General features: G+C 45.5%; 1 protein-coding gene across 5 annotated transcripts in view; it reads left to right on the top strand.

Annotated features, from left to right (window-relative positions):
* LOC1269312 (calcium/calmodulin-dependent protein kinase kinase 1) overlaps positions 1–25,819 on the top strand; it is an 84,655-nt gene that overhangs the window by 20,491 nt on the left and 38,345 nt on the right. For 3 of the 5 annotated variants that reach the window (XM_061641352.1, XM_061641348.1, XM_061641350.1), the window contains exon 3: positions 25,560–25,594. The exons of the other annotated variants lie outside the window; for them this stretch is intronic. In XM_061641352.1, coding sequence (XP_061497336.1) covers positions 25,560–25,594 — 35 coding nt within the window. The remainder of the gene's footprint in view (positions 1–25,559; positions 25,595–25,819) is intronic. 5 annotated transcript variants of the gene reach the window in all.

Raw genomic sequence — 25,819 nt, 5'->3', positions numbered from 1 at the left:
AGCGCGTCAAGCGTTAAACTGGCGGATCAGTCTGGACCCCGTTGCCCGAATGCAGTGTACAAAAAGTCCTTTAATTTCCTTTCATCCACAAAAACTACAAAACATGGGGGTGTCTGGTGAGCTTCTTGCAAGTGTAGTTGAAAATGCTATTGCACCCTTCCTATAACCCACATTTGGCACAAATTAGTTTCTTCTTTGAAATGAGCAAACCACAATAATAAGAGTGCCAACCGTCGCTCCACTTTCGTGTCCATGAAAGAGGGAGCCGGAAATCCGGAAGCAAAACTAAATCCTACCCTTCCATTATGGGCTTTGAAACGGATAAGCACACAGAAGAGCGGACGCTGAAGAAGCCGGCGCGCGGTTTGGGACGGTTTCATTTCGAGCAGGTTTGCCCAGGGTTTTGCGGTTTTCCCTGCAATCAAATTTTAACCCGCAGTCCCAGGAAACCTAACCGAATGGGGAGGGGGAAGGGGGGAGTCGGTTGAAACGATCTGCGGTTGTGAACTGGTTGAATAATTATGTCCTGTTTGCTGGTGAAGCAAATTTTGCCCGCTTTATTTGCTGCGCGGCTGTTGCTAGAGAGAGGTGAAAGTTCAAGAAGGAAGGATATTAAGGGAGCTGTTTAACGTTTGACGGAGGGAAATAAATTTCCTTCTCTTGAAGTGTTGCCGGTATGCGTGTTTTTTTTTTGTTCCTCTTCCTGACACTAGCAAAGCATGCAAATCAGCACTGAAAGGCTTTGGTTTATTTGCTTGCAAAATGGGAAGCCCCTGACCGTGAGGTGCTTTGGTGCCTGGATTGAAAGAAACAAGAAAGCACAGCACCAAATTCGGATTAAGTACCACCAAATGACGTTGCATAGGAAAGGGCGGGGGGGGGGGGGGGGTACGGAGTGGAGGAGGGACAAAGTACTCCAAAGACACATCATAAGATGTTTGCCAACGCTGGAGCGGTGGTTAAAGTCTTGTGTGTTTGTTAGGCGATGTAACAGCATAACGCTCGTTTCATGTCTTGTTCATGTGGTTAAAAATACATCGACACACACACACACTTCCGCTCGAGGAAATGATCCGCTGTCAGGCTTATATGAGCACTGGCAAGTGACGTGGCTTCCAGGCCGGGCACAGTAAATGCTGCGATGCTCCCCATGATCTTACGCATGCTACGAGGCTGTATTTTGTCTGCTTTTGATGGCTGCTAAAAATAAGAGCACAGCACAAATGCTACACACCAAAACATGATTATTATGGTTGCACTGTGCGCTGGATCGGACGTCGCTGAAATTTTAATGCTTTTTTGCTGGTAAGCTTTTCGTCGGGTTGGCGTACTTTTGCGTCCTCCTCCTACCCTGCCAAACGAGCCGGGCGGGAGAAAAGCTCTCTCAAAGAATGCGAGCGCGAGAGCGAAAAAACAAAAACTGCCAACCGTTTTGAAGCCTGCTATGATTTATGCTGGTAACAACGTACGCGCGGACCCGATTTGACAATAATGTAGCTGCACCGCCACCGGGTTTGACATTTGATGCCAATTAAAGAGGCCTCGCCTATCGGTTACGGTTCGGTTCAGCCGTGTCGTATGCATGTTGTCTATCTACCCCGGTGGTTGTTTGTGTGGGAGGAGGCGGAGGAGAAAGAAAGAAGGAGAGAGAGAGAGAGAAAGAGAATTGGGCCTGAGGAAACATAACATTTTATCGCTCGTTAGGGTATGCTAAAAGCTGTCTGTGTGTGCGCCAGTTATAATACGATTAAACTCACTCACTCGCTAACGAAAGTTCTTTGTACTTCAAGCTGATTGTGTGTGAGTGTGTCTTTTTTTTGCAACAAAAAGAGGAGAAAGGTAAAGTAAAGTTTTATCAAACGCGCATGTAGATAACAAAAAAAGCTCCATTTTGCTTGCTTTTCTTTCTCCAAATCCTCATTCCAACACACACAACCGCAAACAGGGTGGTGGTGGAAACATTGGAAATATTCTGCAACAAGTTGCAATCGGCAAGCTATAAATGGCTACGCGCTATGTTCATAATCAATTTCTGTTACCAAAACCCACTCCACCACTTTTCTTTCCCCTCTCTTATGCTCCCCACAGTGTAATAACGTGACAATACTGTTCTCTATTGTGGGCCCCTTAACACAACCGGGAGAAGGAGGGGGGGGGACAAACTGCCCCGCCAACTGGGGGAGTAATGCAATGCAAACGTACGGCACAGGAGTCGAACGATCGTCGTGAATGGGAAACACACGGGGGCTGCTGCTTATGACAAGGAACATATGGGGACTGAGGTGAGGATCTGCGCTCGACAAGGGCTGGGGGGGGGAATATCGTGCACGCGGGCCGCGGGGGCAAACTGGTTTCGGTTGACAGTGAACCCCGGCACCGCGCAGATGTAATAATATTGACGATAATGGCCGATGTAACGATATGTTCGCGCCGGTTACATTGCCCAAGGAAAGATAGTCTTTTTAACGGGCTCCCTGCCGTCGCCACCGCTGTCTTCCGTTTTGGGTTTGTTTAATCTATAAACCTTTGCCGTTTGTAGCGTTTTGCTGGAATGCTCTTTTCTGGGGCTGTGTGTGTGTGTATTTTTTACGAATATTTTATTCTCCCACAAAAGGAACTCCAGTGCCTTGGGTATGTGTTGAGTGCTTTGTGCACGGACTTGTGAGTTTACATGACGCAAATAGGCGACGCAACGCTAGTAGGTAACATAAAAATGAGACAAATAAATGTGCTAAAGATTGCCTAGATTGATGGAGCTTAAATATAAAAAAATCCCTTTCTCGCGCGATCGTTATGGTGAGGTTAAGCCGTAAGTACAAGAGGGCAGCATGCAGTTCACTCTTCACAAAGTTGCTTTTTTTCTTTTTTTTCCCTTTGCGACTGTTTTGTCTAACCTATGGACGCCGATACAACAATTTATGTTGTCCACAACACCTCTACAATATTGTAACTCTTGATTTATTGTGACCGAATCGTATTTCTCACATTAGTGAGTTAGTCATTAATTGCACATGTTTTACAGCTTTACAATAGCGTTAGTTGCGATCTTATCGCATCGCAAGTTCAATGTAAAACCATCTAATAAACTCTAGACAATAAATACATCCACTACTGTCAAGCATACTAAATTTAGTAAACATTGTTTAAATTTGTAGCGTGTTGTTGTTAAATTACGCAAAAACAAACATTTAAACCCCGCTGCCTAACACTATTCCGGGGAAAGTTTTACGAGCCGCAAGAGGACGAATCAAATCTGTCTTTTTTATTTCCAAAGTTCCGAACATCCTAGCCTTGTCCTATCACCTTAACAAACAATGATCCATTGAAGAATCCTTATCGGTGCAGCTTGGTTTGCATGCATTCAGTGTCACAGTGCCACTGCAGTCCATCCGAGTAATTTCGAGTGACACGAAACACAACGAAACCTTCCCGCAAAACTTTCCCACAGTGAATTATAATTTACGATTCGCAAGACGGAATTCCGGTGCTAACAGAGGCATCGTAGCAGTGCTGGCAGGCTGCGTAGCAGTTGTTTTACCATCCCAGAGGCGGGATGGCATTAAAAGCACTGGCTGGCACTGGTTCCCGGTGAGCCCATCGCCGCGTCGTTTAAAACTGTCAAACGATCTAACTTTTGCGTGCAGTGTTCCATACACAACGGATGGCGCTTTCCTTTGCGCGCTGTCCGTTAACTGTCCTCCCCCACAGGAGGGGGGGCATAAACACCCGCCCACCAGCCACCACGCTCACCGGCGGGTGCAGGCGCGCACATCCGACAAAACTTTTGCGCTTGACTGCGCTCTCTGGTTTAATTTAATAAAACCGTTTGATGATGGCGCCTAATGATTTCGTGTTCTTCTCTCCTGTTGGGTGAGGACCAGTTGCAAAAGTGGTCTATTTGTGTGTGTATGTGTGAGGGTGCGTTGTAAAACTGAGTCCCAAATTGGCAGATGGGACATCATCATCATCATCATCATCCCCTGCGAGGGGAGCGAGAGATGGCTGCCGGCGTTTGATCGGTCCTTATCGCCATCAACACGTCCCACACCCAGACACACAACCCACATACAGTGTTGACGTTCACGATGTATTACCCAGACAAAACGCGCAAATTCAAGTTTGTTTCCTTTTTGGAGATGTTTTCGTGTTTCTTTGATTGTCCCAAAAAACCCCTTAAAAATCAAAATACAAAAAAACCCTCAATTCGTGTAAAAAAAACACCTAACCCCTGACCTGTTCGCGGTATCGGGTCGGAAAGCTTGCCGAAAGGCCAACCAACCGACGCGTTTGTGATGGTCCCCCATTTTCTTCGCGCAGCCACGCGCTCCTCCTGGGGCCTTTTTTTCATTTTGATGCGACCTTTGGAAGTTAAAAAGCACAAAAAAGGATTGTCCGTTTTTTGTTGTTGTTGTGTGTCGTACCATGAAAAAAAAAAGGCTAAACCCTTCAAGGCGTCATGTTCAATTCGATGTCCCATGCATGCGGGTTGAAAAATAATGTTTACAAAAAATCTCCTTTTGTTCTATTGCTTCCCTCCGTTGGCATAAAGGCGAAGCTGAGAGCAGCACAATTTTCGTTGTACGAAGAGGAGTTTAGGGAAAAGCGGGGCAAAATGGACATATTAAGCAGTTCACTGAATGTTCCTTTCAATATGCCACGAAACACAAATTATTCTTACATTATTACATGCCTCTACCATTTATCTACGAATTATAATTGCCACATAGTCTGAAAATAACTTAACACATGATCAGCAAAGCCCTTAAAATGCTCCCAAAAATATGTTATCAAAATTATAAGAGTTTTTACACGTTTCAATCTACAAAATCGAATCTTTTGAAGCCGTGCCAGCTACCATTATTGTGGGGACAAATGCAACACCATAGCCTCACCAAGCGCCATATAGTAAAAGCATCTGCTCATTTTGCCCCAAGCGTAACTGCCCATTTTACCCCGTGTGAAGCATTTTTGCATTTTTTGTTGTATTAGTAAAAATGCTCATTCGATTGCCTTACTTTCTTCAGACAAATTGTATAGAAATATCATATCTTTGAAAATATTCCATGTAAAACTTACAGGCATCTCTGTGTACACTGGTTTAAGATTATTTTCGAAGTGACAAAAATTACATCAATATGCTACTTAATCTTATTTTGCATTTTTCTTCGCTATTCAAGGCTTATAAAACTTACATGGTGTTCATAGAACACTCTAATGAATACATTTTGAGCGTTGGAATGTATCTTTGTAGTGAAATAATGCTTAAATAGAAGGTGCCCATTTTGCCCCGCGCACTCCTACTAAGCGCGAAACTACGAAACTACGTGCCCGAGGATCTTTTTCACCATTCAAGCTTCCCACCGCCGTCCCACACCTTTGCCGACAGGGTGACGGTGCCCCGTGTGCTATTAACATCGTTCGTTAATAATTCAAACGTGAATAATGTACGACGAAGCGCCAGATAGGAGGTGTAATTTATTCCTTACCCCTTCGTGATAATACGTATCCCCGGTTGGAAACTGGGGGAGAGCAAGGGTGGTGGTTGCTTTTTCTACCGAGGCTGATGATTAGTAAGAAATTTGTAAAATTAATTAACCACACTTGCCTCTAGAGGGGGTGAGCAACCGTCGGCGGGTTGTCGGGATGGGTTGATTAAATTTTAACACAAGTTGATACTGTTTGGAAGTTGGTGTGTGTGTGTGTGTGTTGTCCGCTTTTATCGATACCGGTGGCACGCTTGTAAACAGATACAAAGCTACCGCCAGAATCTTCTGACATATAACCCCTACCGGATCTAGAATCGTTCGTAAAAAAACATCCCTTTACTGGAATGGGGCTGTTCACCGTTTTATTGCGATTCAATTGATTGTTTGATCGTTCCGATTGGAGTTCTATTATATCGTGCCCCAAATGTAAGTGCCCGTACCGCCAACCCATTCGTTTTGTTTGCGTTTCTCCGGGTAAAAGTGGTGGTGTACCTTGCCCAGGACATGAAGGTCACTTCCAAATGGTCCACCGCCCACGGTGGAATTGGGTCAGCGTAGCGTTTCTGGCAAGACCGTCCGAGAACCGAGAACCGATGAGTGGTGGGGTGGGCGCCTTTGCTAGCTGACCCGGCTGGCCTTATAGCAGGAGATAGAGTCCCCGGGCTTTTGGAACGGAAAGCTGCCACACAAATCTCGCTGCGACAGCTCGCACTCGGCCGTGGGTTCTACTGTGCTGTGTAATGCTGACCGCGTGAGTCATTTCCGTCTGTACGCTTTGGTAAAAGTTAGGAAAAAACGTTTTTTTGTTTGATTTCCTTACATTCGCTTATTATTTCCATGTGCTTTTTTTCGCACCCCTCTCTTTGGGATCTCTGCCACTGGGCGAGAAGCTACCGACTCGATGGAACGATTCTTCCAGCAGAAGACATTACGAACGACTCGCATATCATCTCGAAATGCAATGTCGCCCTCTAAAGACACCCCTCCATCCATCGTTCGCTCTGTCAGCATATAGGGCGGAAATGAACGGAACGCTGTGCCCCGCCAGCGGCAAAGGACACAGCAGTTACAGTTTTCTCCGTTCGTGAGCGTGTTTTTATTTCGCCTTGCTCTTCAGTGGGACACAGCTGCCGGTAGTAGTATCTCCGCTTTCCTTCTGGTGTCAGGTGACCCAGCGCCCCACACCGCTCGCTGCTACACTACACCGTGCTGCTAAGCTTGTTTGATATATGAGGCATATATTTTCTTATCCTCTTTGAACGGGCACAGTTTCGTGTCAGGAAGCGGAAAAGAAAAGAAAAAAATAAGGAAGGAAGTGCAGTTCCCCTTTCGAAAGTACACTTTGGTACTGGCAAGCTGTCTGTCACATTGCGACGACGACAACGAACCTGGATCCGGGATGGCGAATATCGTGTCGGTTTGAGTGTGTTAAAGCAAGGAGGAGCGAAGTTCTTAAGAGTGTGTTTCTACCCTTTTTCTGCGCGCAACGACCGTCAAAACCGTCGTACACTTAATCAATTGATGTGAAAGTTGAGCTTGAGGGGTGGATTAACGGGTAACGATGGGTGGGGCCCTAACGCGGGCGAGTCTGTACTTTACCGCTCTCTATGACCTTTCGTTGCAGTTAGTTGGTTCTGTGCGATTTCATTCAACCTGGGAGTTCGTTTTGTTGGAGCTGTCCGTCCTCATTTCTATTTCTGCTTCTTTAAAGCTTACAGTAAGGCGTTTAAGTTTATGTTTCATTTACTTGGAGATAACAATATCATTTCTTTTCCTTGGCTGTATGTATCCGTTATCTAAATATGCTTCTAATGATCGCCTTTTCGGATTATGCCCCCGGCGTTTTGGCCCCACTGCCTTGCCTCACCATTGTACTCATGAAGTGTGCTTTGCGCCCTTGTTACTGGACGGGTTGTTTCTTTAGGACGTGAAAAGTTCAAGTAAACACACCAATCGCTTAACTCCGTAAGTAGGAGCCGTTTCGGCAAGCCGGGCACGCCCGGAATGTTGGAGAAAAGAAGTAGCAAGAGGGGTACTGAAAAAAAACACGACGCTTTCCACACATTTTTCATTCCAAACCTATCGTATCCAACGCGAATCGACGCGGGTCAAACGCATAAAACACGCACCGGAGCACCGTCCACCCATGGGGCGCACGCGATTGTGCCTTTTTCCCCCTCTTCCCCACTTACCACTTGGCGCGCACACTGACCAATTGGTTCGGAATATATTAGCACCAAGAAAAGGTGGTGTAGTAGAAAATGCTGGGAATTTCCGTCGTTACACGCCGCAAGCAGCTAGCAGCAATAACCTGATTTTATATGCACATTTCGAGCACCGCTGCTCTGCTTTTGGTAGGCGCGCGCTGTGTGTGTGTCTGTTGCTGTAGGCTTGGGAACCGTCGCGTACTTACAGCAAAGCAAGGATGTTGTTGCTGCGCACTGGGAAAGAGAGTGAGGGCGCGCGAACGAACGGTCAGAGACGGAGCAAAGGAGTGAGAATTAAGACAGGCCGGTAACATTGGAACGATGTTGTTTTCTGTGCGTAGACAAGATGTACGTTTCGATAGCAGATACAGCAAACCGGAGCCGCGGCCACGTATGCGCGCGCGCGCGCTCTCGCTCGGCTGATTGTTTTACGTGTTACGCGCTCGGTAACATAACCGTGCGCGATAAGATACAGTAGTGCTGTGGCGGAGGCCGGCCTCCCCCGGGGGCCCATGCTTCCCGTCGCATTTATGTAAATAACGCATGTTGCGGGCAATGTTCAATCATTTGCCAATGCCCGGGACTCCCACTTCCGATCGGTTCTCGGGGTTAATAATAATGCTTAAGCGCTTTTGCATACAGAACCCTGCGGGCGGCGGCAATCGCGTCAGCTGGTAGGGTGTAATACGTACGGTTGCTTCTCCAAGATGCGCCAGACTCATTACACAAAACCAACACACATGATTATGCCTGTGGAATGTAGCCCGATTCACGGCGGGATGGGTCAAACTGGACTCGCAACGAAATGCATACAATTTGCAGGGTTTCTCGTCCGGAGTGAAGCGGGGATAGATGTTACATGATGGAGGTTTCGCTACTCTGTTATAACACCTGTTATGGTTCATACCATGGCACAAGTTTTTGAATAGAAATTAACAAGAAATCACTCGATTTCGTCTGTACAGATTTCAAATTTGCGTATAAACTATCGCAACTCGGCATCTATGTCTTCATTATCTCCTGGATTCGTTCATACCTCCGTAATCGCTCCTATTATGTCAAGTTTAGTTTAGTTTACTTTAACTCCTCCTTTTCTTCTCCGATCCTCTCTAAGACGGGTGTACCTTAAGGGATTATCTTAAGTCGACTGTTATTTATTCTTTTCATCAATTATTTCAGTTCTGTTCTACTTAATGCATGTTTTCTGTGCTGACGAAAATATTTTATCCTGTTTCCTCTCTCGGTGATTGCTCTGTACTTCAAAACAGGCTTCTTTCTCAGTCCTAGTAAATGTAATGTCATCTCGTTCACTCGTTCTCTATCCGTATACCATAGATGATGTCCCTGTAAACCGTGTCGAGGTCGTTAAGGACCTTGGTGTTTGGCTGGATGTAGGTCTTACATTCACCAACCATACTGACTCCCTGATCTACAGGGAGCCCTTAAAACGCTTGGAGTACTGAAACGTGTCGCATGTGTTTTCACTGACCCTCTATGCCTTAACACTTTATTCTGTTTTCTGGTCCGCTCTCTACTCGAATACTGTTCGGTGGTCTTTGGCTAGTATCAATATCGAGGACCGTATCGTGAGAGTGCAGAGGTTCTTTACAAGGTTCGCTGCACGCAAAACATCCTCGGTGTTAGCTCTTCTTCACTTCCTTCTTGCGACGAAAGATGTCGTCTGTTAGGTTTGTTGTCCCTTGAATTCCGCCGATACATTGCCCAATCTTCTTTCGCTGCATCACTTCTTCTCCACAGTGTTGTTTCACCATCCTTGCTCTCGTCTATCCTCTTATATGTACCAGCGCGTAACCTACGTTCTCGTCCCCCATTACTTGTTCCTTCTCGTCGCACAGCAATAGGACGCAGAGATCCTCTGTTACGCGCGCTGCATATGTTCAACTCCACATCCACCTTGTTCGTTTTCAAACTCTCCTTACCTTTCGTTCCCGTCTACTATCAATTCCCTAATTCCTTGCCCAGTATCGCACTGCTTATGATTAGGCTTACATTAGGTTTAGTATATAAGAACTTTGTGCAGCCATGTGGCAAACAGTTAAATATATATTGAAATAAGAAATATGCAATAAACCTGCTTTATGCACATTCTGTTCAAATTCTAGTACCAACGCCCCTGCCCAAAGGCAATGCAAAAAGGGGAGCAAAATTTTAGCTGCTTTAAGAGGAGTGATAAAACAACATAATTTGCTGTAGTTTTGCCACAGCACCCCCAGTCATTACGAACTGAAGCTGACGGAACAGAAAATTATAAAAGCAAACAATTCACAAACCAGTAATTGACACTCTGTTAACTTTTTCTCCATTCTGCTAGCCAGCCGGACGAACTTCCTTGCGCGGCAGAATCGCAAGCAGAGCGAGAGTGGACGAAAAAGAGAGAGGGAGGGAAAGTGAAAACAAAATCCTCCAAAAGGGAAAAGGATATGAAGCTGTTGAGCCGTGAAACTCGGGCCGGAAATAAGAAATCGTAATAAAACCAACACGACGCGACCTGCTCCGAGGAGGAAGAGGCACAAACCCCGGGGGCTCCGGGGTGCAAAACAAGAGATAATTATGTTGGCGTCGGCTTTAGGTACTTTTTCGTATTTTCGCCGTAATTACCCGCTGACGATTCCCGGGCTCGTTTGGTGCGCTGGGGCGGGGAAGCAAACTCAACTTGCCACTCCCGTTTCCTGTGCTGTTTTGTTCGTGTAATGACGGTGGTTTTGTATCGGTCTAACGCTGTTATTTAAAGATTTAAAGCATACAATGCTCACCGTACTCGCACTCGTCGTTAGAACGATCGTTTGAACGTTTGAAAGGCACTGATTGAAAGGATTGACAAACCGGTGGTGCAGCCTCACTGTCAAAACCCAACAATTGTTATTGTAATGCGCGTTCTCACGCTCCCCTGGGACTGTTCGAATGACACAAACAGGTCCCTGTCTGCGAATTGGTTTTTTTTTGGGGAGCATCGTTATGGAACATATTTTGAACACCCGCGCGATGGGATTCACTGCCGATCGATTTTTTGCGCGACAATTTTAGGACCAGATTTCAGGTCTGTCAACAAATCGTCTCCCGGGGTCTTCGGTCGGCAGAAGATTGGTTCCATTGTCGCGGCTGTTTACCGGTGGCCGGATTGTGATGATTACGGTGGGGGAAAACCGTCGGCGGGAGGCAAAGCAGTAGAATACGTGTACGTTATCGATGGGAGTACATGTTGTGTTGTCGTTTGTCGGCTTTGCGGAACATCGTCTCGTCGTTGGTTGTGTGGTTTTTATGTAGACTTTTGTTGTTGCTGCTGCTGCTGCGTTGGTTTAGTGTTTGTTTGATAGCTTTTTATGTGGAGCGCAAAGAGTCGGTGAGTCGAAAAATTGGAAGCCGCTCAGCAGCAATGGGCGTTTTGGGCGGCACGGAAGAGTAGCATAAATATTTGGTAAGGCATCCGACTCTTCCTGTGTTTCCAAATATTTACATCCATCAAGCATCGTGGTTTGGGGAAGCAGGATGGCAAGTTGCACTAAAAAAAATGATGGTAGTTTGTTTCCAGCAGAGCGGTTTAAAACTATCGTTTGAAAAAATATATAACTGTAACAAATTTCCAAACGTTCTTTAAAAAAATGGAGCCCACACAGAAATTGAACAGCTTTTCATGCTCTCAGCAGTCTGTTTTCCAACCGATCGAGCACGTACACAACAACATCGCGACACCATTTTATGAGGAATTGGTGCGCGTTTACTTTAGCCCAATTTGTATCACCATTTATCCAAACGGTTGATGGTACACACTTAGAGAAAATTCATTCTAGCTATTCCAGATATGGGTTTTTTGTTTTCCACGGAACGTGCGAACGCAATCTACGCACAGAGAGCACAGCGTTATGAATGGTTCGGTCGTTTGCCACATTGCCCGGGAGCATTTCGTGGAGCAGGAAAATTCGTCGGAAAATTGTACCTCCCATCGCAGGTTGGATTTGTAAAGCACGCTTTGGATTTGAAGTTGAATTGAAGTTGCGAACGGAAAATTGTATCCTGCTTGTCCTGCTCCTTTGGCGCATTACAAAACAACAGCAGTAGCAGCAGCAGCACCACCACCACCAACAACGGCAGCAATCCGGTTAAATATGATTGTTTAAATGAAATTCTTGGGATGTTGCTATCATCCCTAAACATTTTGGATCGGTGCTGCTTCGTTCTGGGAAAATACGCCTTACCCGCCTTAAACAGGTTCGATAATATGAGACGTTAGGGAAATATCGGATTTTTTTTTGTTGGAAAATCATTGGACGATGGAATATTTGGATTTGGCTCTTTCCCTTTTTGACGTACAAGAAGAAGAGGAAAAGGCGGTTTAATGTTTTCAATCTTCAAACCATCTTCCCATCGAAAATCCTATGTCATCAAACGATCAACGATAAAACTAAACCTTCCCTTTTGTTTGTATCTCTTTTTCATTCCAGGTAATTGATGCGAGAGAATCGGCGATGGGTTGGGTCTGAACCCCGTTATCCTCGGGAAGAAGGAAATGCCTGCACATTGAAGGTGATAGACGTTGGGCTACTGTTTCTACTGTGGAGTGATTGATGTTGTTAAAGACACTGTCCAACAGATTATGCATGTTAGGGGACGCCTTGTGAAGGAGTTGAGTAAGGCTTGATTGAAATTGGAATGCCCTTATGCTTCCAGAAATTGTTGAATGTTGGAAGCGCCAATGCAATAGCAGCAGCTTGGGTTGGGTAGACAGAATCTACGAACAGTGGGAAGCAAATAACATCTGAAACTTTGTTCGTTTGGGAGTTGCTGGAGCTTAATTTGAACGTAAAGTGCACTGCCTTTATATCAATCCCTCGCGAAGCTGACCTTTACAACTAAACGTGACAAAAAAACCCACCGTTGGCTGGTGAACTCCGCACCGTTGGCTTATTTTTCCATGAGTGAACTTCTCTTCAATTTTCCAACTTTAATAGGATTGCTGCAAGTAACAGGAGCGAATCAACAATGTTGAATGCGCTCGCCACGCTGCAATTTCATTAAACCCATGTCATGCAGTGCCGTGTGGGTATACATGCCCTCCCCAACCGACGCAAGCAAAAAGGGAAAACGTTTCGAAAATTGCTTACCCCTTTTTGCGTAGTGCCACTCTCATTTCCAATGGCGAGTACATCAAAACGATGGCCATTTCGGTGACACACACGCCATGTCGCTTGCGCGCATCTACTCCACTCATCACTCTCGACGCACTGCAGGGCGCACCGAGGGAGAAAAGCGCCGCGCACGGTTGCAATGGAAGCAAATGGTGGGAGCAAGCGAAAAGAGCAACTGTGGTGGGTAGGTGGGTGGGTTGGTTGTCTGTAACCATCAACTGCTGCTTCGTTTTACTTCTATTTATCCACCCTTTTGCATATTTCTTTCCACGTTCCTGCTAGATGGATGCTGCAAACATACAAACACACGTGTGCAAAGCCGGGAGCAAATGGTAGCGTAAAATGAAAAGAGGCTCTTAAAATAACAAACATATCCCATAGGGCGTGCAACGGTGGGGCACAGATGGGCAGATGAGGACCAACACACACCAAGTGTGATGTGACAAGTGCGAAGACACAGATGCAACAGACAAGTTCGGATTCCGGTTGTTCGTCACTGTGTTCGGCACTGGCACACACACACCCACCCACCCACCCACCTGGCATCCGGAAAAGGATGCTTGCCGACTCTTGCCGTTGTTTGAATCGTCCACCTTCTTCAGCCCACTCGGCAAGGCGTTGGTGATGAAGTGAAGTGATAACACATTCAAGATAAGCATTTTGCTTTGTTGAAAGGAGGGATTATAAGTGTGATGTAGGTGTGTGTGTGTGTGTGTGTGATGGAGTTGCTGTTTCCGTTTTATCTCGGGAAGGTTTATTTCCGATGCTATTACGAAGAGAGTGATTATATATTTAAAAGGAAAGAGATGGGGGAGGATTTATTATGGATGTAATTGTTGCTTTGTGCTTGTTTTAAGAGAAGGCAGTGCAGCTTTTTAAACGTCCTGTAAAAAAGGAACGTTTAAAACACACAGTTTTTAATTTGAAATGTATTTTCACACTTGATCCTTCTAGAATATTACGGATCCAACCATATCAATGCAATAGAGTAAATGGCCCCTTGCGTGTTGTTTGTGTTCGTGGTGTGCTGTAGAAAAAGAATGTTATACACAAAAAACCCACAACTGGTAAAAACAAACTCAAAATGGTAGCAAACTTAAGCCATATTTTTTCAAAACTTTGGAAACCATTTACCAACCTGAAAGGTTTATTTCGGACCAGCAACTACTTGTATTGGCTGTACTAGTTCTAAACTTTTCCATTTTTAGTGATTGATGCAAAGTTTTGCCGCACCACAACCATCGAATACCATGCCGTTAGTGCGGAATGTGAAATGTCGTTATACGGCCACGCTGCAGAGGATGTGGTAAAACATCAAGCATTTTTGCTCAATAGTTGCTTTTCGGAAAACTTTCTCCTTGGGGAAGCCGGAGTTCGATCCTCCTGCAATGCTTTCTTTTGCTTCAACCAAAGTTTAAGCGGTTGTACTATGCGTTTAGAAATGTTTTTCCCTTGACTTAGCTGCTAAACGGTTTTGGGCTGTTTTAAAATGTGTTTTTTTGTGTGTGTGTTTAGTTTGTTTTGGTTGTAAAGAGCATCATTCAAGTGTGATGTCTTTATTAAAACCTTTGACTACTTCGCATCTCCCCACCGAAGAGCTTTTTGTGCTGTGAATTGTTTTGAACGACATTGTTAAGCAAGAGGATTACTACAGCATCAGGGTGGATGATTGTATTTGTTGGGATGGGCAGTGAAATGTTCCACCGGGTTTTGGGTACCTTTTGTTTTGCTTACTACCCAACCAAGCTTACTCTTGCAAGCAAGCAAGGCAAGAAGCTTTCTTCGGCTGTGCTCTTAATGCGACGTAATGTTTTGGTTCCTCCTGTTTCTCTCTCTCTCTTTTTCTTTCTCTCTTTCTCTCTCTCTCTCCTTCTCTCTCTTACTCACATACACCCACGTACAATAAAGCTTAGCTAAGGGCAATGTGGGAACGGAACGGTACACTCTTGAGGTCTGCTTGGTGGGTGTAGGCGACTATATGTTCGTTGATGGTCCTGTGGGTGGTCTGTGCGCTAAGGATACGTGTGGAACGCGAGAGCACACATACCACACACACACACACACGCGCGCTGTAATGTAAACGCAAGGAAAAGCAAACATCCACACCGGCTCCCACGCTGGAAAGCCTCGGCCCGCCCGCTGCATCTTTAATTATGCATTCTCCAAGAATGGCAGGGCGAATATGTTTAACCTGCTGCTGCTGCTGCTGCAACACAAAGGGTCCGGAAAGTACGGAAACATAAATTATGCACACAGCATCTACCACCAGTACACCATCACACTACCTTAACGGTGCAGCATTATTTTAGACCTGTTCGCCCTGTTACGGTGTGTTTTGGGGTAGGGCAGCCGCTTTGTGGTGAAGTTCGCTTCGACTCAATGATACGGTGATATCTAAATGTGCCCTATTATTGCTCCGCATTCGAGAGGAAAATTGGCAAACGCCGTTCACAGTAGAGAAAGCCTTCAGCGATCGATCAACATTGTGCAGTGTGATGCAGAGCTGTGTGTGTGCGCCAAATGGTAAGCTTTGTGTGCATCTTGGCCTTCTTGTAGGAATTTCTTCCTTTCTTGAGAGTTTAAAAGTAGCAACAGTATGCTTTAGGCTTGGAAGTGGTTAACATGAGACCAACCAGAAGCAAAAGCTGTTGCAACAAAAAGGATTTTCAAACGATTTACTAAAAAAAAGATCATTTTGTGTTGTGCCTCGGGTTTGTTTTTACTCTCTCGTGCAAACTTCCATCTATTAACGCATTTAACGTGCTCGGAAGATACCACCGTCGAGAGCGTCCGCCACGTCCCGTACAGACAACAGTGGGTTCTGCCACCCATGGGACTGGTTAATCCGGTTTAGCTAAGCGAACTCTTCAAACCACTCCACCCCTTCCCCCCTCCCACCCTCCTATAGCCATCGCGTAGTAGCATTGCGATCGCGTGATGAACCGCTGGACTGGCGAAACGTCGACGTATCGACGAAACGACACATCACGCGAATCTCCCAGCCCAGCCCTGTCGATCGACCAGCTTCCGATCACCTGAAACTGTCGCCACCGGTAAGGAAGAGCAACACTCTAGGAGCTTCGAGTTCGAGCCGTTCGAAATCTCTGTCGCTGTGAAACGGGCAAATTGAAGGCGTCTGTGCAGCGCGGCAAAGGTTGTGTGCGATCAACGAACCTGCGATCTTTCGCAAGGGGGCGTTTGCAAAGCGGAAGGTGTGCCTGCATGGACGAGTGGATCGCTAGAAGCGCTTAATCTTAATTGAAATCTAAAGCAACGTGCGTATGTGTGCATTTTTGTTGTCACGCAACGCGCGTGAGATAGAAGTGTTGTGCACCAGCGGTTTGCCATAAACATGCGCTCGAAAGATATGATACGAGTTCTCATGAATATCAAACTGCTGCGCATGAGGGCATGAGACCTTGCTGAATGGTTTGAAATTTAAATTTTTATCGTAAATAACACTAGTGTGTGAGTTAGCTTTAGTACGAGCATAAAGCAGTTGATTCACCTAATAAGGCAGTTGATGAATTAGGACGTCTTATCGCCTATATGTCAATGTAAACTATCTTCTAAACATATCATTTTTTCCAAATTTAAACTTTTTTTTAATTTACCATAGCACTTTAGCATGGACAAAGGATGTGCTATTTTGCACAGTAAAACATGTAATGTGGTAGCAGAAATCATCTCTAATGTAATTTTAACTTAAAAGAACGATTGAAAACGTTAGAATAACTTTAGACCAGTTTGAGTAGTATTCTAATCAACGATCTTTCAATTGCGGGCGGATAATACAACATGATGTTTGATGAATGTATGTACAGAGTCAGGTTGAAAATGTCAAATTATGAACTTGTAAGGGATAACCTGGAAGCTTTAAAACTCCTGTAAACCCGTGTAGATCTTATGTATTTGTCGTAGGTGGTTTTCAAGTTCCTGGAACACATCGTTGAAGCAATTTTTTTTAAATTGATTTAATCTACCCATTTCTCTGTATCGATTGATGCTCTACGCACAGAGATAATATACCTGCATATCGTTAAAAAAATGGTTTTCAATAAGGTCGTTTTCTTAGAAGGAAAGCTTGCTGTAAGCTGATAAATTATGCTTCCAGCTAGTTATCATCCAGTACACAGTGAAGGGAGTTTTCCGACAAGCATCATTTTAGAAGAGGCTCGTTTTTTCTCCTTCCTTTTTTATTTATAATCAAACACATGCCGACTCAAGCTAGAGTAGGTTACATTCCATGTTTTGTATCCACACACACACACACACACACACACACACACACTCCCATAGCGCAAACGAGCCGCCACCGCGTTCGGAAAATGTTTACGCCAATTGATTACAGCTTCACTTGATCCCACCGTTCTCTCCTTGCTTATCCCCTGCCGGGAAGATTACAGCGTTCACACGCCAGTTTGTAAAAGCGAAGGCTTTATTAAAAGGTAGAAATCAATTACACACTTTAGCCAGGAATCTCGTGTCCTCCAGCACCAATCTCCCCCGGGGAGAACGGTAAAGGGCACGTGTGAACTTGATTTGATATCGCGTGATTGGGGGTGCACACATGTGTCCGTGTGTGTGTGTGTGTGAGCCTTCCTTTCGTTTGTAACCACGGGGGGATCGATTTCATATCTTGTTGGTGGAGTAAAAGGCAAAAAAAAAATCACACACACACAAAGCAGAAAAAGTTCGATCGTTCCGGCACGATTTGTGCACGACGGCAAGCACAACGAGCGGCTCTCGTTCAACTTAGTGTGTTATTAAGTTGTTTTACGAAAGGTACAGTGCGATGCGTTTTGTTAGCGTTGCCGACAGGGCATGTTGCGAGGATACCGGGCCTGCTGGTTGCAGGAATTGCTTAATTGATTGTCCAGCCACACCACCGCTACCAGCGCGCAGGAGAATAACATTTGGGGTACAATTGAATTGTTTATAGAATAAGAAGAAAAAAACGGAAAAACAGGGAAAAGTTTGGCGAAAGCTTTTCTCTCAGCTCCCGGAGGCTTCAAGCAGCAGCCGATGGTTCGCATTATTTTCATAGCCGCGAAACGTGAATTTATGCTCCCGTGCGCTCGACAGTTTAAAATTTATGAATGGACGCAACTGAAGGCGACTTTCCCGGCACATTTAGGAGCTGTGCGCTGCACCACCAAGGGAGAGGGTATTGTATTGCCTTTCCCTTTGGCTGGGCGAGAGCGGGAGCACTTCTCTGTATTTGGTGGCGCTATTTTTGGGGAAAGCGAATAATAAATTTCCATAAATTTTCACGATTTACGCGACGTTCGGCGCACGGCTGGTGGTGGTTCGCCCTTTCACACACTGCACGGCAAACCGTACTCCACATGCCAGGCGTTTGGCCGGAGCTTTGCCTCCCATTGCTCTCCGCGTTCCGTTCCCATGGTGAGTTGTGTAAGTTTGGGCTTTTTGGGAGGGGGATGTGGATGGTAAAAGCAAGTTTGAAACGGTAATGTTTCGATGTGATGGGTTTGGTTTTAATTAAATTTAACCAATGTGATTTGTGTGGCGGTGGCCCGGTGTCGCTCCCTGATCGATCCTGATTTTACGGATCATAAGGTGCAGAATGTGTGTTGGGGAGCAAAGGAATATAGTTTTTTTTTCACACCCCCCTCATACCAGCATATGCTGACGAATTGCGGTTTCGCTTTTCGCTGATTGGTGTGCGTGCATGTGAGTGTGTGTGTGTGATATACTTAATTGTGTCCCGTTTTCCACCAGTCTGGTGTACTTCATCGCATGTGCTAAAACGAAGTGCCGCAATTAATCTTCCCCTCTCGTCGCGTGCTCGAGGTGGTGCGGGGCGTTATGCTCGCTGGGAAATGTCGCTTAATTTATTGGCGCCTTTCATTTATTTGCTCTCATTAGCGTGCGTCAGACTGGAGCGCTGGTACAGGGCGTGTATAAGCCCCAGCTATAATAGCAATCGTAGATAAGCTTATACGAGCGGACACAGGATTAATAACGTAATGGAGGCGCTGATCGATACAATTTTTGGCTCAATATGTTTAATTTCGTTTCATTTGATCAAACCGAACGAAAGCTTAATGCACAATATATTAACGACTCGACCAACAGCACTACACCATTCGGTAAGGCATAAAACATGTTCGAATTTCGGCAACTGGACTGGAACGTACCGGCTTAAGTGTTCCCCTTATTAAGATGTGTGTAGCCAAGTGAGCCAGAGAACCAGAAACCAACGCTAACAACAACAGCAAACCGAAACCCGTTAACGACTCTTCGCAAGATAACCAAAAGTGAAAATGGGCATCATTTTTCGTTTAACGACACGAACTTTTGTCTTTTGTTATTTTTGGTTTTATTTTTGCAAACCATCACCGATGGCTGATGGGGAGCGAGTGTGCACTGCCAAAAGCAGTACCCAGATGTGTATTAATTTTAACGACCCTTGCCACCGGGGAGCGCCTTTTTTAATGGCTTATGAAAGGAGATGATGATCGACCGAGATTAGCGAAATGAATATGTTTTTGGGGTGCATAGTGCGCAAAACGGAAGGCTTGCGTTCGCGGTGGGTGCTCCTTTCACTTTGGTTGATTCAGCTGGAAGCGGGCACGTACGTATATGGGTGACGGTGTTGTACGGTATTTAAAATTGCCTTCACGCGATACGTCCTTGTTGTGTGCTGCTCCAAGTGATGGTTTGGCGAAACGTTAGGCCGCAAACAGGCCACATTCTGATGATGTATTTCCGTAAAAGGCATTAATTAAAATGGTGATCCATCTCGATACACCGGAGCCTGTGCTGTGCTACCAATCTGAGGGGAGGAAACAACAACACACAATGGCAACGTTTTGTGTGTGTGTGTGTTGTTTCGAAAGCAAGATTCATACCCGTACGGAACGGGATTCACAGATGGCATTTTTGAAGTACCATCACAAAAAAAAATAACTCACCGTATGTGCTCACCAATAAAGGAGCGAGCCTCCGGGTGACGGGTGCCCGATGGGGAACGGCCAGAAATAAAACATAAATAACACAAAAAAAAAACGCTACCCTTTAGTGCTCCCGGCAGTCACGAACCATTTTTGGAGTTTTGGCATGCGACGGACTCTCTTTTGCACTTCGTTCCGATCGGATCCGTCCGACCGACCGGGAAGTGAAGTTGTTTGTAACGACTGAACGTAAAAGAACGGACTAACAAAGAGATAAACAAATCTATCCATCATCACTTTGGGTGCCTGGTGCCGAAAGCTTTCGTGTCTCCTTTGGCCAGCACCTTCGAATGAGGGTTGCTGCAGCAATGGCAAGTGGAGCGCAGGCTCGGTCGGTTGGTTTCGCTGCAGTGCGCCCATCCCAGTTACAGCAACCACCACCGTAACTGATAGAACGATCACGATCACGTTCGGACCATTTTCAGCGGGCCGATGTGGGGAGTTCTTCAGCTCGAAGGAATACGGCATAAGGGGTCGTTACATATCTTAATATGTTTAACATTGTTTCACCCGGACCCCGCGGTCGGTCGCGGGCCATTAAAAGCACTTCAGCGATGCGAACGGTCGCCGCCGCCACCCGGACGGTTCGCATTGTTTCGTAATTAGTCCGCAGATGTGTAGTGTTGCGGACAGTCACTCCCTTTCAGTTCAGCATTATATTTTGCGTTGCCTGCTTTCGGGTTCGCTGCGCAAAGAAGAAATACCAGTTGATGGAACAATATGTTCGCTATCGTTTCATCCCGTTACCTGGGTGTATAGCGCGAACGCAGCCACAAAGAGGACGAACAAAACTCGCACTGTGAGTAGTGTGCGAGCTCTGTGAATCATGGGGGAACAACCATTTTTGCGATCAAAGGACCCCATCGTCGTCAAGGCCGCCGACCAGGATTGTGATCGTGCGGGGAATTCCAAATGAAATCACGTTCACATGGGGACGCAAGGCTATAGCCGTCCAGCGCCGGGACCAGGCGCCGCTTTATTCTTAATTGCAATTTAATTGCTCGCCTCTTCGGAGTATGTTTTTTGCTGCTGCTCTTTTTCGTACGATTTGTGGTTTGTTGTGAGTGGTACATTTTATGTCCTGTAGGTCCCCCACCGTCCCCCGCGCAACCTTTAATCAAAGCTTGTTTTAAATCCAACGTGGACATATTAAAGCGTGAATTCTTGCTACAAAAAAGAAAGAAATAAATAAAAAGCTTTTTAGGAATTGCTCATGCAGCAACATCATCACCGCACAAGTGTCCTAGTGAACATAGTGCGAGATAATCATCTCCCGGGCTGCATAAATCAAATAAAACTCGCACTCCATTAAACTTTCACGCATTTCATAATTATCACGCACAGCGAGCGAGCGCACGCGTCTGTAATTGATTTTTAATGCCCATGTATTACGGATAACAGCTGTTGCTCTGTGCCTGTAGTGGTGGTGGTGGTGGTGGTGGTGATGGTGCTAGGCGTGTTGCTGTTGCTGCTGACCCGGATAAGCGAGCACAGGCAAACAGCAACGCGCCAATCCTTGTGCTGCCGACCTTGGTGTTAGAGTGTTGTATTTTTTCCGTTCCGTTCGTTCGTGTTTAATTTTGCTTTTCATTTCCCTATCCGCTGCTTCTAGCTGCAGCTAGCTGTCCCCCGGGGTTGCATTAGTGTCTGCAGGCGCCGGAGTGTCATCTAAATATGCGTCCTTTAGCGTTCCAATCTGGACGGGTTCGGCTTGCGGGGTTGTATTTCAGCCCGATGCTTTAATCTCACCGTCCAAGATGAGTTCCTCCCTGTCTTGCTGACAGTGCCTGTTTGAACAGTGCTGTTGCTGGCGGGCAGCTTCCGCTCGAAGGGTTATGGTTGTGTTTGCACACCACCGATTTCCACTGCATTACCGATCGTTACTGGGATGTTTACTTTGGCCCTTTTCGGGGAGGTGTGTTTAAATAATTATGTTTAATAACGGCATTTATTGAGCTGAGCGGTAGTTTGACTGAAATTTCTTAATTGGACAGAAGCAACGCAATCCGCGAAATGCAAACACTAATACCAATCCAACACTAGGTTTAAGTTTACGCGAGCTTTAAAGCTTTTGCGGAGCTTCACAATTTTACACTAAACGTAATACAACTTAACTATAACAGGATATGACATATTTATCTTATTTGTTTACAATTTGAAATTATCATTGAGCAATTTGCGGTCCACGTATACCATATTTCCCATTAAACTGATTCTTTCGCACACATCGATCGTCATTCACACGCGCTGATTAAAACATACTTTTGCCGATTGATTGGCCACCACCGGGGTATCGGATGGTTATTGCATTTTTCCTCCGGTAATGAATACAAAAACAAACATGCACGCTTCAATACATTCAATCGATGCCCAAGGTCGGGGTCGTCGCAGTCGGTCGTCCCCACAGCCGTAGAATGCGGATCCATTTAAATGAATCGGATTTTTCCGTCCACCGCTTCACCCGGATCGAACAGTTGCGGCCCCCACCGAACGGCGCTGATAAAATTACACCTGTGGACGTGATTCCGCCATTCGGTTGATTGAAATGGCCACACACATGCCTGGCCGGTAATTATTCGTTTGCTCGCCGCCGCTGTCGAGGCTTGACTTCCCGACGATGGGGTACATTTTAACGCCAAACGCCATTGCCGTGGAAGTGAGTGGATCGCTAGTGAGAAGGAGCACACGAGTGCGGAGGGGTAACACATGAATGCAATTGCAATCACTTGCAATTACCGGTGCAAGCGGTGCACGTGGTTCAACCGATAGGACTTTGATGATGACGGTGACTACAGAGGTGACGGCGGGTGATGCTGATGGTGGCAGCGGTTCTCAATATTGAACAATGGATTTCATTTGTCGGTTTGCACCATTTGTTCACATTTGTAAACCAGTGTGGTGCCCAAAATGGGACGATTTACTGCACACCTCAACACATCACACATTGTATCGGTGAACGAAGGGTAGGGGCTGTGCTTCCGAGCGCTAGTCGGAAATTAGCACTCCATCAATGAGCTGACTGTTGCTGACGTAGGGCTAAGCAATTATTTCGATGATGGAAAGCTTCTAGTGTGCCGTACCGCTGATTTTGAAACTGGAATGGAAATTCTATTTCATGAAAATTGGATTGGTAGTGTTTTAATGCATCGAAATCTTACAACAATGTGTTACAATGATGGCTCGATTTATCAAGCGAAAACATCGTCAGGATAACATCGTCTTATCGCCAAAGGTGCCTTGCCATCTTGCTCTTCCTCTCTTGCTTCTTTTTCTTATTCGCTTTCTCTCTCTCACGGAGAGGAGCGTGATAAGTCCATTAATAAAATGTGCCGGTTTATGAGCGGCTGCTCATCTTTACGATAATGATTTCCTTTTATCTGATGCGCAAGTGACGCTCCTCCTCTGTGAACATATCTGCCCTCATCCAATGAATGAAATGGTCAATGATTCATTAGGCTAGTGGAGCGAGAAAAAAAACGTTTCAAATACATTCCATTTTCAACTGCCATTTTCTGTCACGCGGAGTGCAGTTAAAATGTGATTAATTCAACCATATTTTAAGGGGAGCCAGAGGGAACCAGAGGGGACAGGTGTACGCTAACGAGCTCGAACTTCTCGAACCAGCGCTTAATGATGGGAAATGTTGTCAGCTACACCCTGGTGCCATCAGCATGATTTAGGCTCGCTTCAAATCACTTTGCGTGCGCCGTAGCGGCTCACGCAAGCGACGCAACGCGCCTTTGGCAGAAAAAAAGGGTACATACATCTTCTTGAGCGGTGGCTTTTTATTTGCACTCCACATTACAATGTTGCAATGTCACAAGGAGCAAAGAGAGTGGCAGGGGAGGAAGTGGAGGGTAGGTTTCGATTTCTTACACTCTACCCGGTCCAGACAGCCCGCCATGCCACCGCCACCGGAAAACGATAAATGCGTGAGGGAATAAGGGAGTACTGCCAGCGTGCCAGCTTCTTGTACGCGCATACGTCATGCCGAGTACACACGCGTACACACACAGCAGAAGCAAGTGCAGTGAAGAGTTTTCGTTTGTGTGTTTGTATATGTCGGTGTGTGTGTGTGTGTGTGTATGGGAAGAGCATGGATGTGGCAAAAGCCAAGACGCTACGGTTGTGTGGCAATTTATTTTGCACTCACAAGATTAATATGGTAATTAAGTTGATGAAACTTTGGCAAACGATGGTGGCTATGCGGCAGCGTTAGGATGGAGCGATGGTACGAAGATTCGAGCAGTTTATGACCCTTTAAAAGACTGCGACCGTAATCACAGGTACACAGCTTTATTGTATTGTGCAATTAATTGTCTTCCCTTAACCAGTTGCATGAGTGAAAAGGGTGTTTGTTATGTTTATACTAATAAAAAGTTTGCAAACTTTTACGGAAGTATGGAAGAATTCCATTTTCAGTCTTACAATAAGTAAGCATTACTCGCAATATTACAAAACGCAAATAATTTGCTGTGCGTAGTTGAATTGTTTGTTACTGAAGGCTGTTTTGTTGGTGAAAAGATAGTTTTTAAATGTTGATTTATGTGTGACACATTTTTAGAGCAAACCAATATAGTCAATTGGATTTTATGCAATGTTTATCAAGCTTAGAGCATTCAATTATTTGCTTTCCATTACTAGTTCCCATTTGCCTCTGATAGTGTGCAATTTTCCATAAACCAGCGCTTTCAATCCATTCTCCCCTGCAGCACCGATTCGTTATGATGAAAGAGCAAACATACAAACGCTGGTGGGATTACTCCAATTGCCCAATTGCCAAACATTTTACGCCAAAACGTCAATGTTATGCACAGCAGCAGCAGCAGCAGCAGCAACGCTCATAACTTCTACATGAGTGCATTTAAATGTTAAATTGCTGTACAGGAACTTTATTGTACGGCATCCTGCATAATGCACGTTCTACTTTTTAGTTGATCCGCTTTTCAAACCCGCAATCCATTTGTTTTCGTGCATGCCGAGCGCTTCTCGCCCACATATTCATCCACCGGCTACAATTCTCCCTTTACATTATTGTGCTTCCGTTTGGGTTCGGCGAGTGGGTTGCGGTTGGGATATAAATTTCGTCCCAGTGCGCTTTATTGCTGCACCAACTTCGAAGTAAACGAACACGGCAAGCAAACGGCGTTTTGCAATGCCAAACGGACACGAGGTTGCCCAACATCCGTCCCCGAGCGTATCCGGCAGACCGCACCGAGCGACGGGTTCGCATCCGTTTAAAATTATAACCATGAATGGTGGTGAGAATTATATTTCCTCACCTTTGCCTCGAATGCAAATGCCCGAACCCGGGTTGAAACGGGGGATGGCAATGGCAGGATCGTCCCCCCGGTGCACGGCTTTGCTCTGTAGGGTTAAAGGGCAAATTTATACTTCGTTTAACGTTTTGGATTCGCAGTGGGAAATCCTGTAGTAACGAGGTTTGCTGAAATGCAAAGAAGAAGCATAAGAAGAAGAAGAAAAAAAGTCGTTTCCGTTGCAGTGGATACACGGGGGTGCTCATATTTTCCTACCTGTACTTGCTGCATATTTGCATATATCGTCTGTTTGTTCAGCTTTCGCTGTGTGTGGGCAGGATGTGTATTAACGGGTTTGCTTTTCCATTTATTTGTTTCAGGTAAGGCGTATGATGCGATTGAAATACACTATAACGTATCAGCAATGGTGCACTCCAGTACGTAGTGGGAACGAACGGTAAATAATGAAATTGTTTGCGTTTTTTAGGGTACATTCATTGGAAATATTATCTGGTATTAATGGTAAGGATAGTATTCAGCTAGTACTACACTTTATTTGTAATTTAAATAACAGCCAATCGAATGAAATTGCTAAACGCGAATTGCAGCAATTGTTTTCGATCAAGAGCTTAATAAAGATAAGCTAGAGCGAAATGGAGACGCCCGGTGAATGACACAAAAGTAACACGTGGGCCACCATCAAGTTATTCAGCGCGGATTCGTTCTACACCAGAAGCGCGGAATATC

Source organism: Anopheles gambiae, chromosome 2 (genome assembly GCF_943734735.2).
Source record: "Anopheles gambiae chromosome 2, idAnoGambNW_F1_1, whole genome shotgun sequence".
In the NCBI taxonomy this organism is placed as follows: domain Eukaryota; kingdom Metazoa; phylum Arthropoda; class Insecta; order Diptera; family Culicidae; genus Anopheles; species Anopheles gambiae.
Note: the sequence above shows the minus strand (reverse complement) of the source record. Positions and strands in the feature narration are given on the sequence as shown.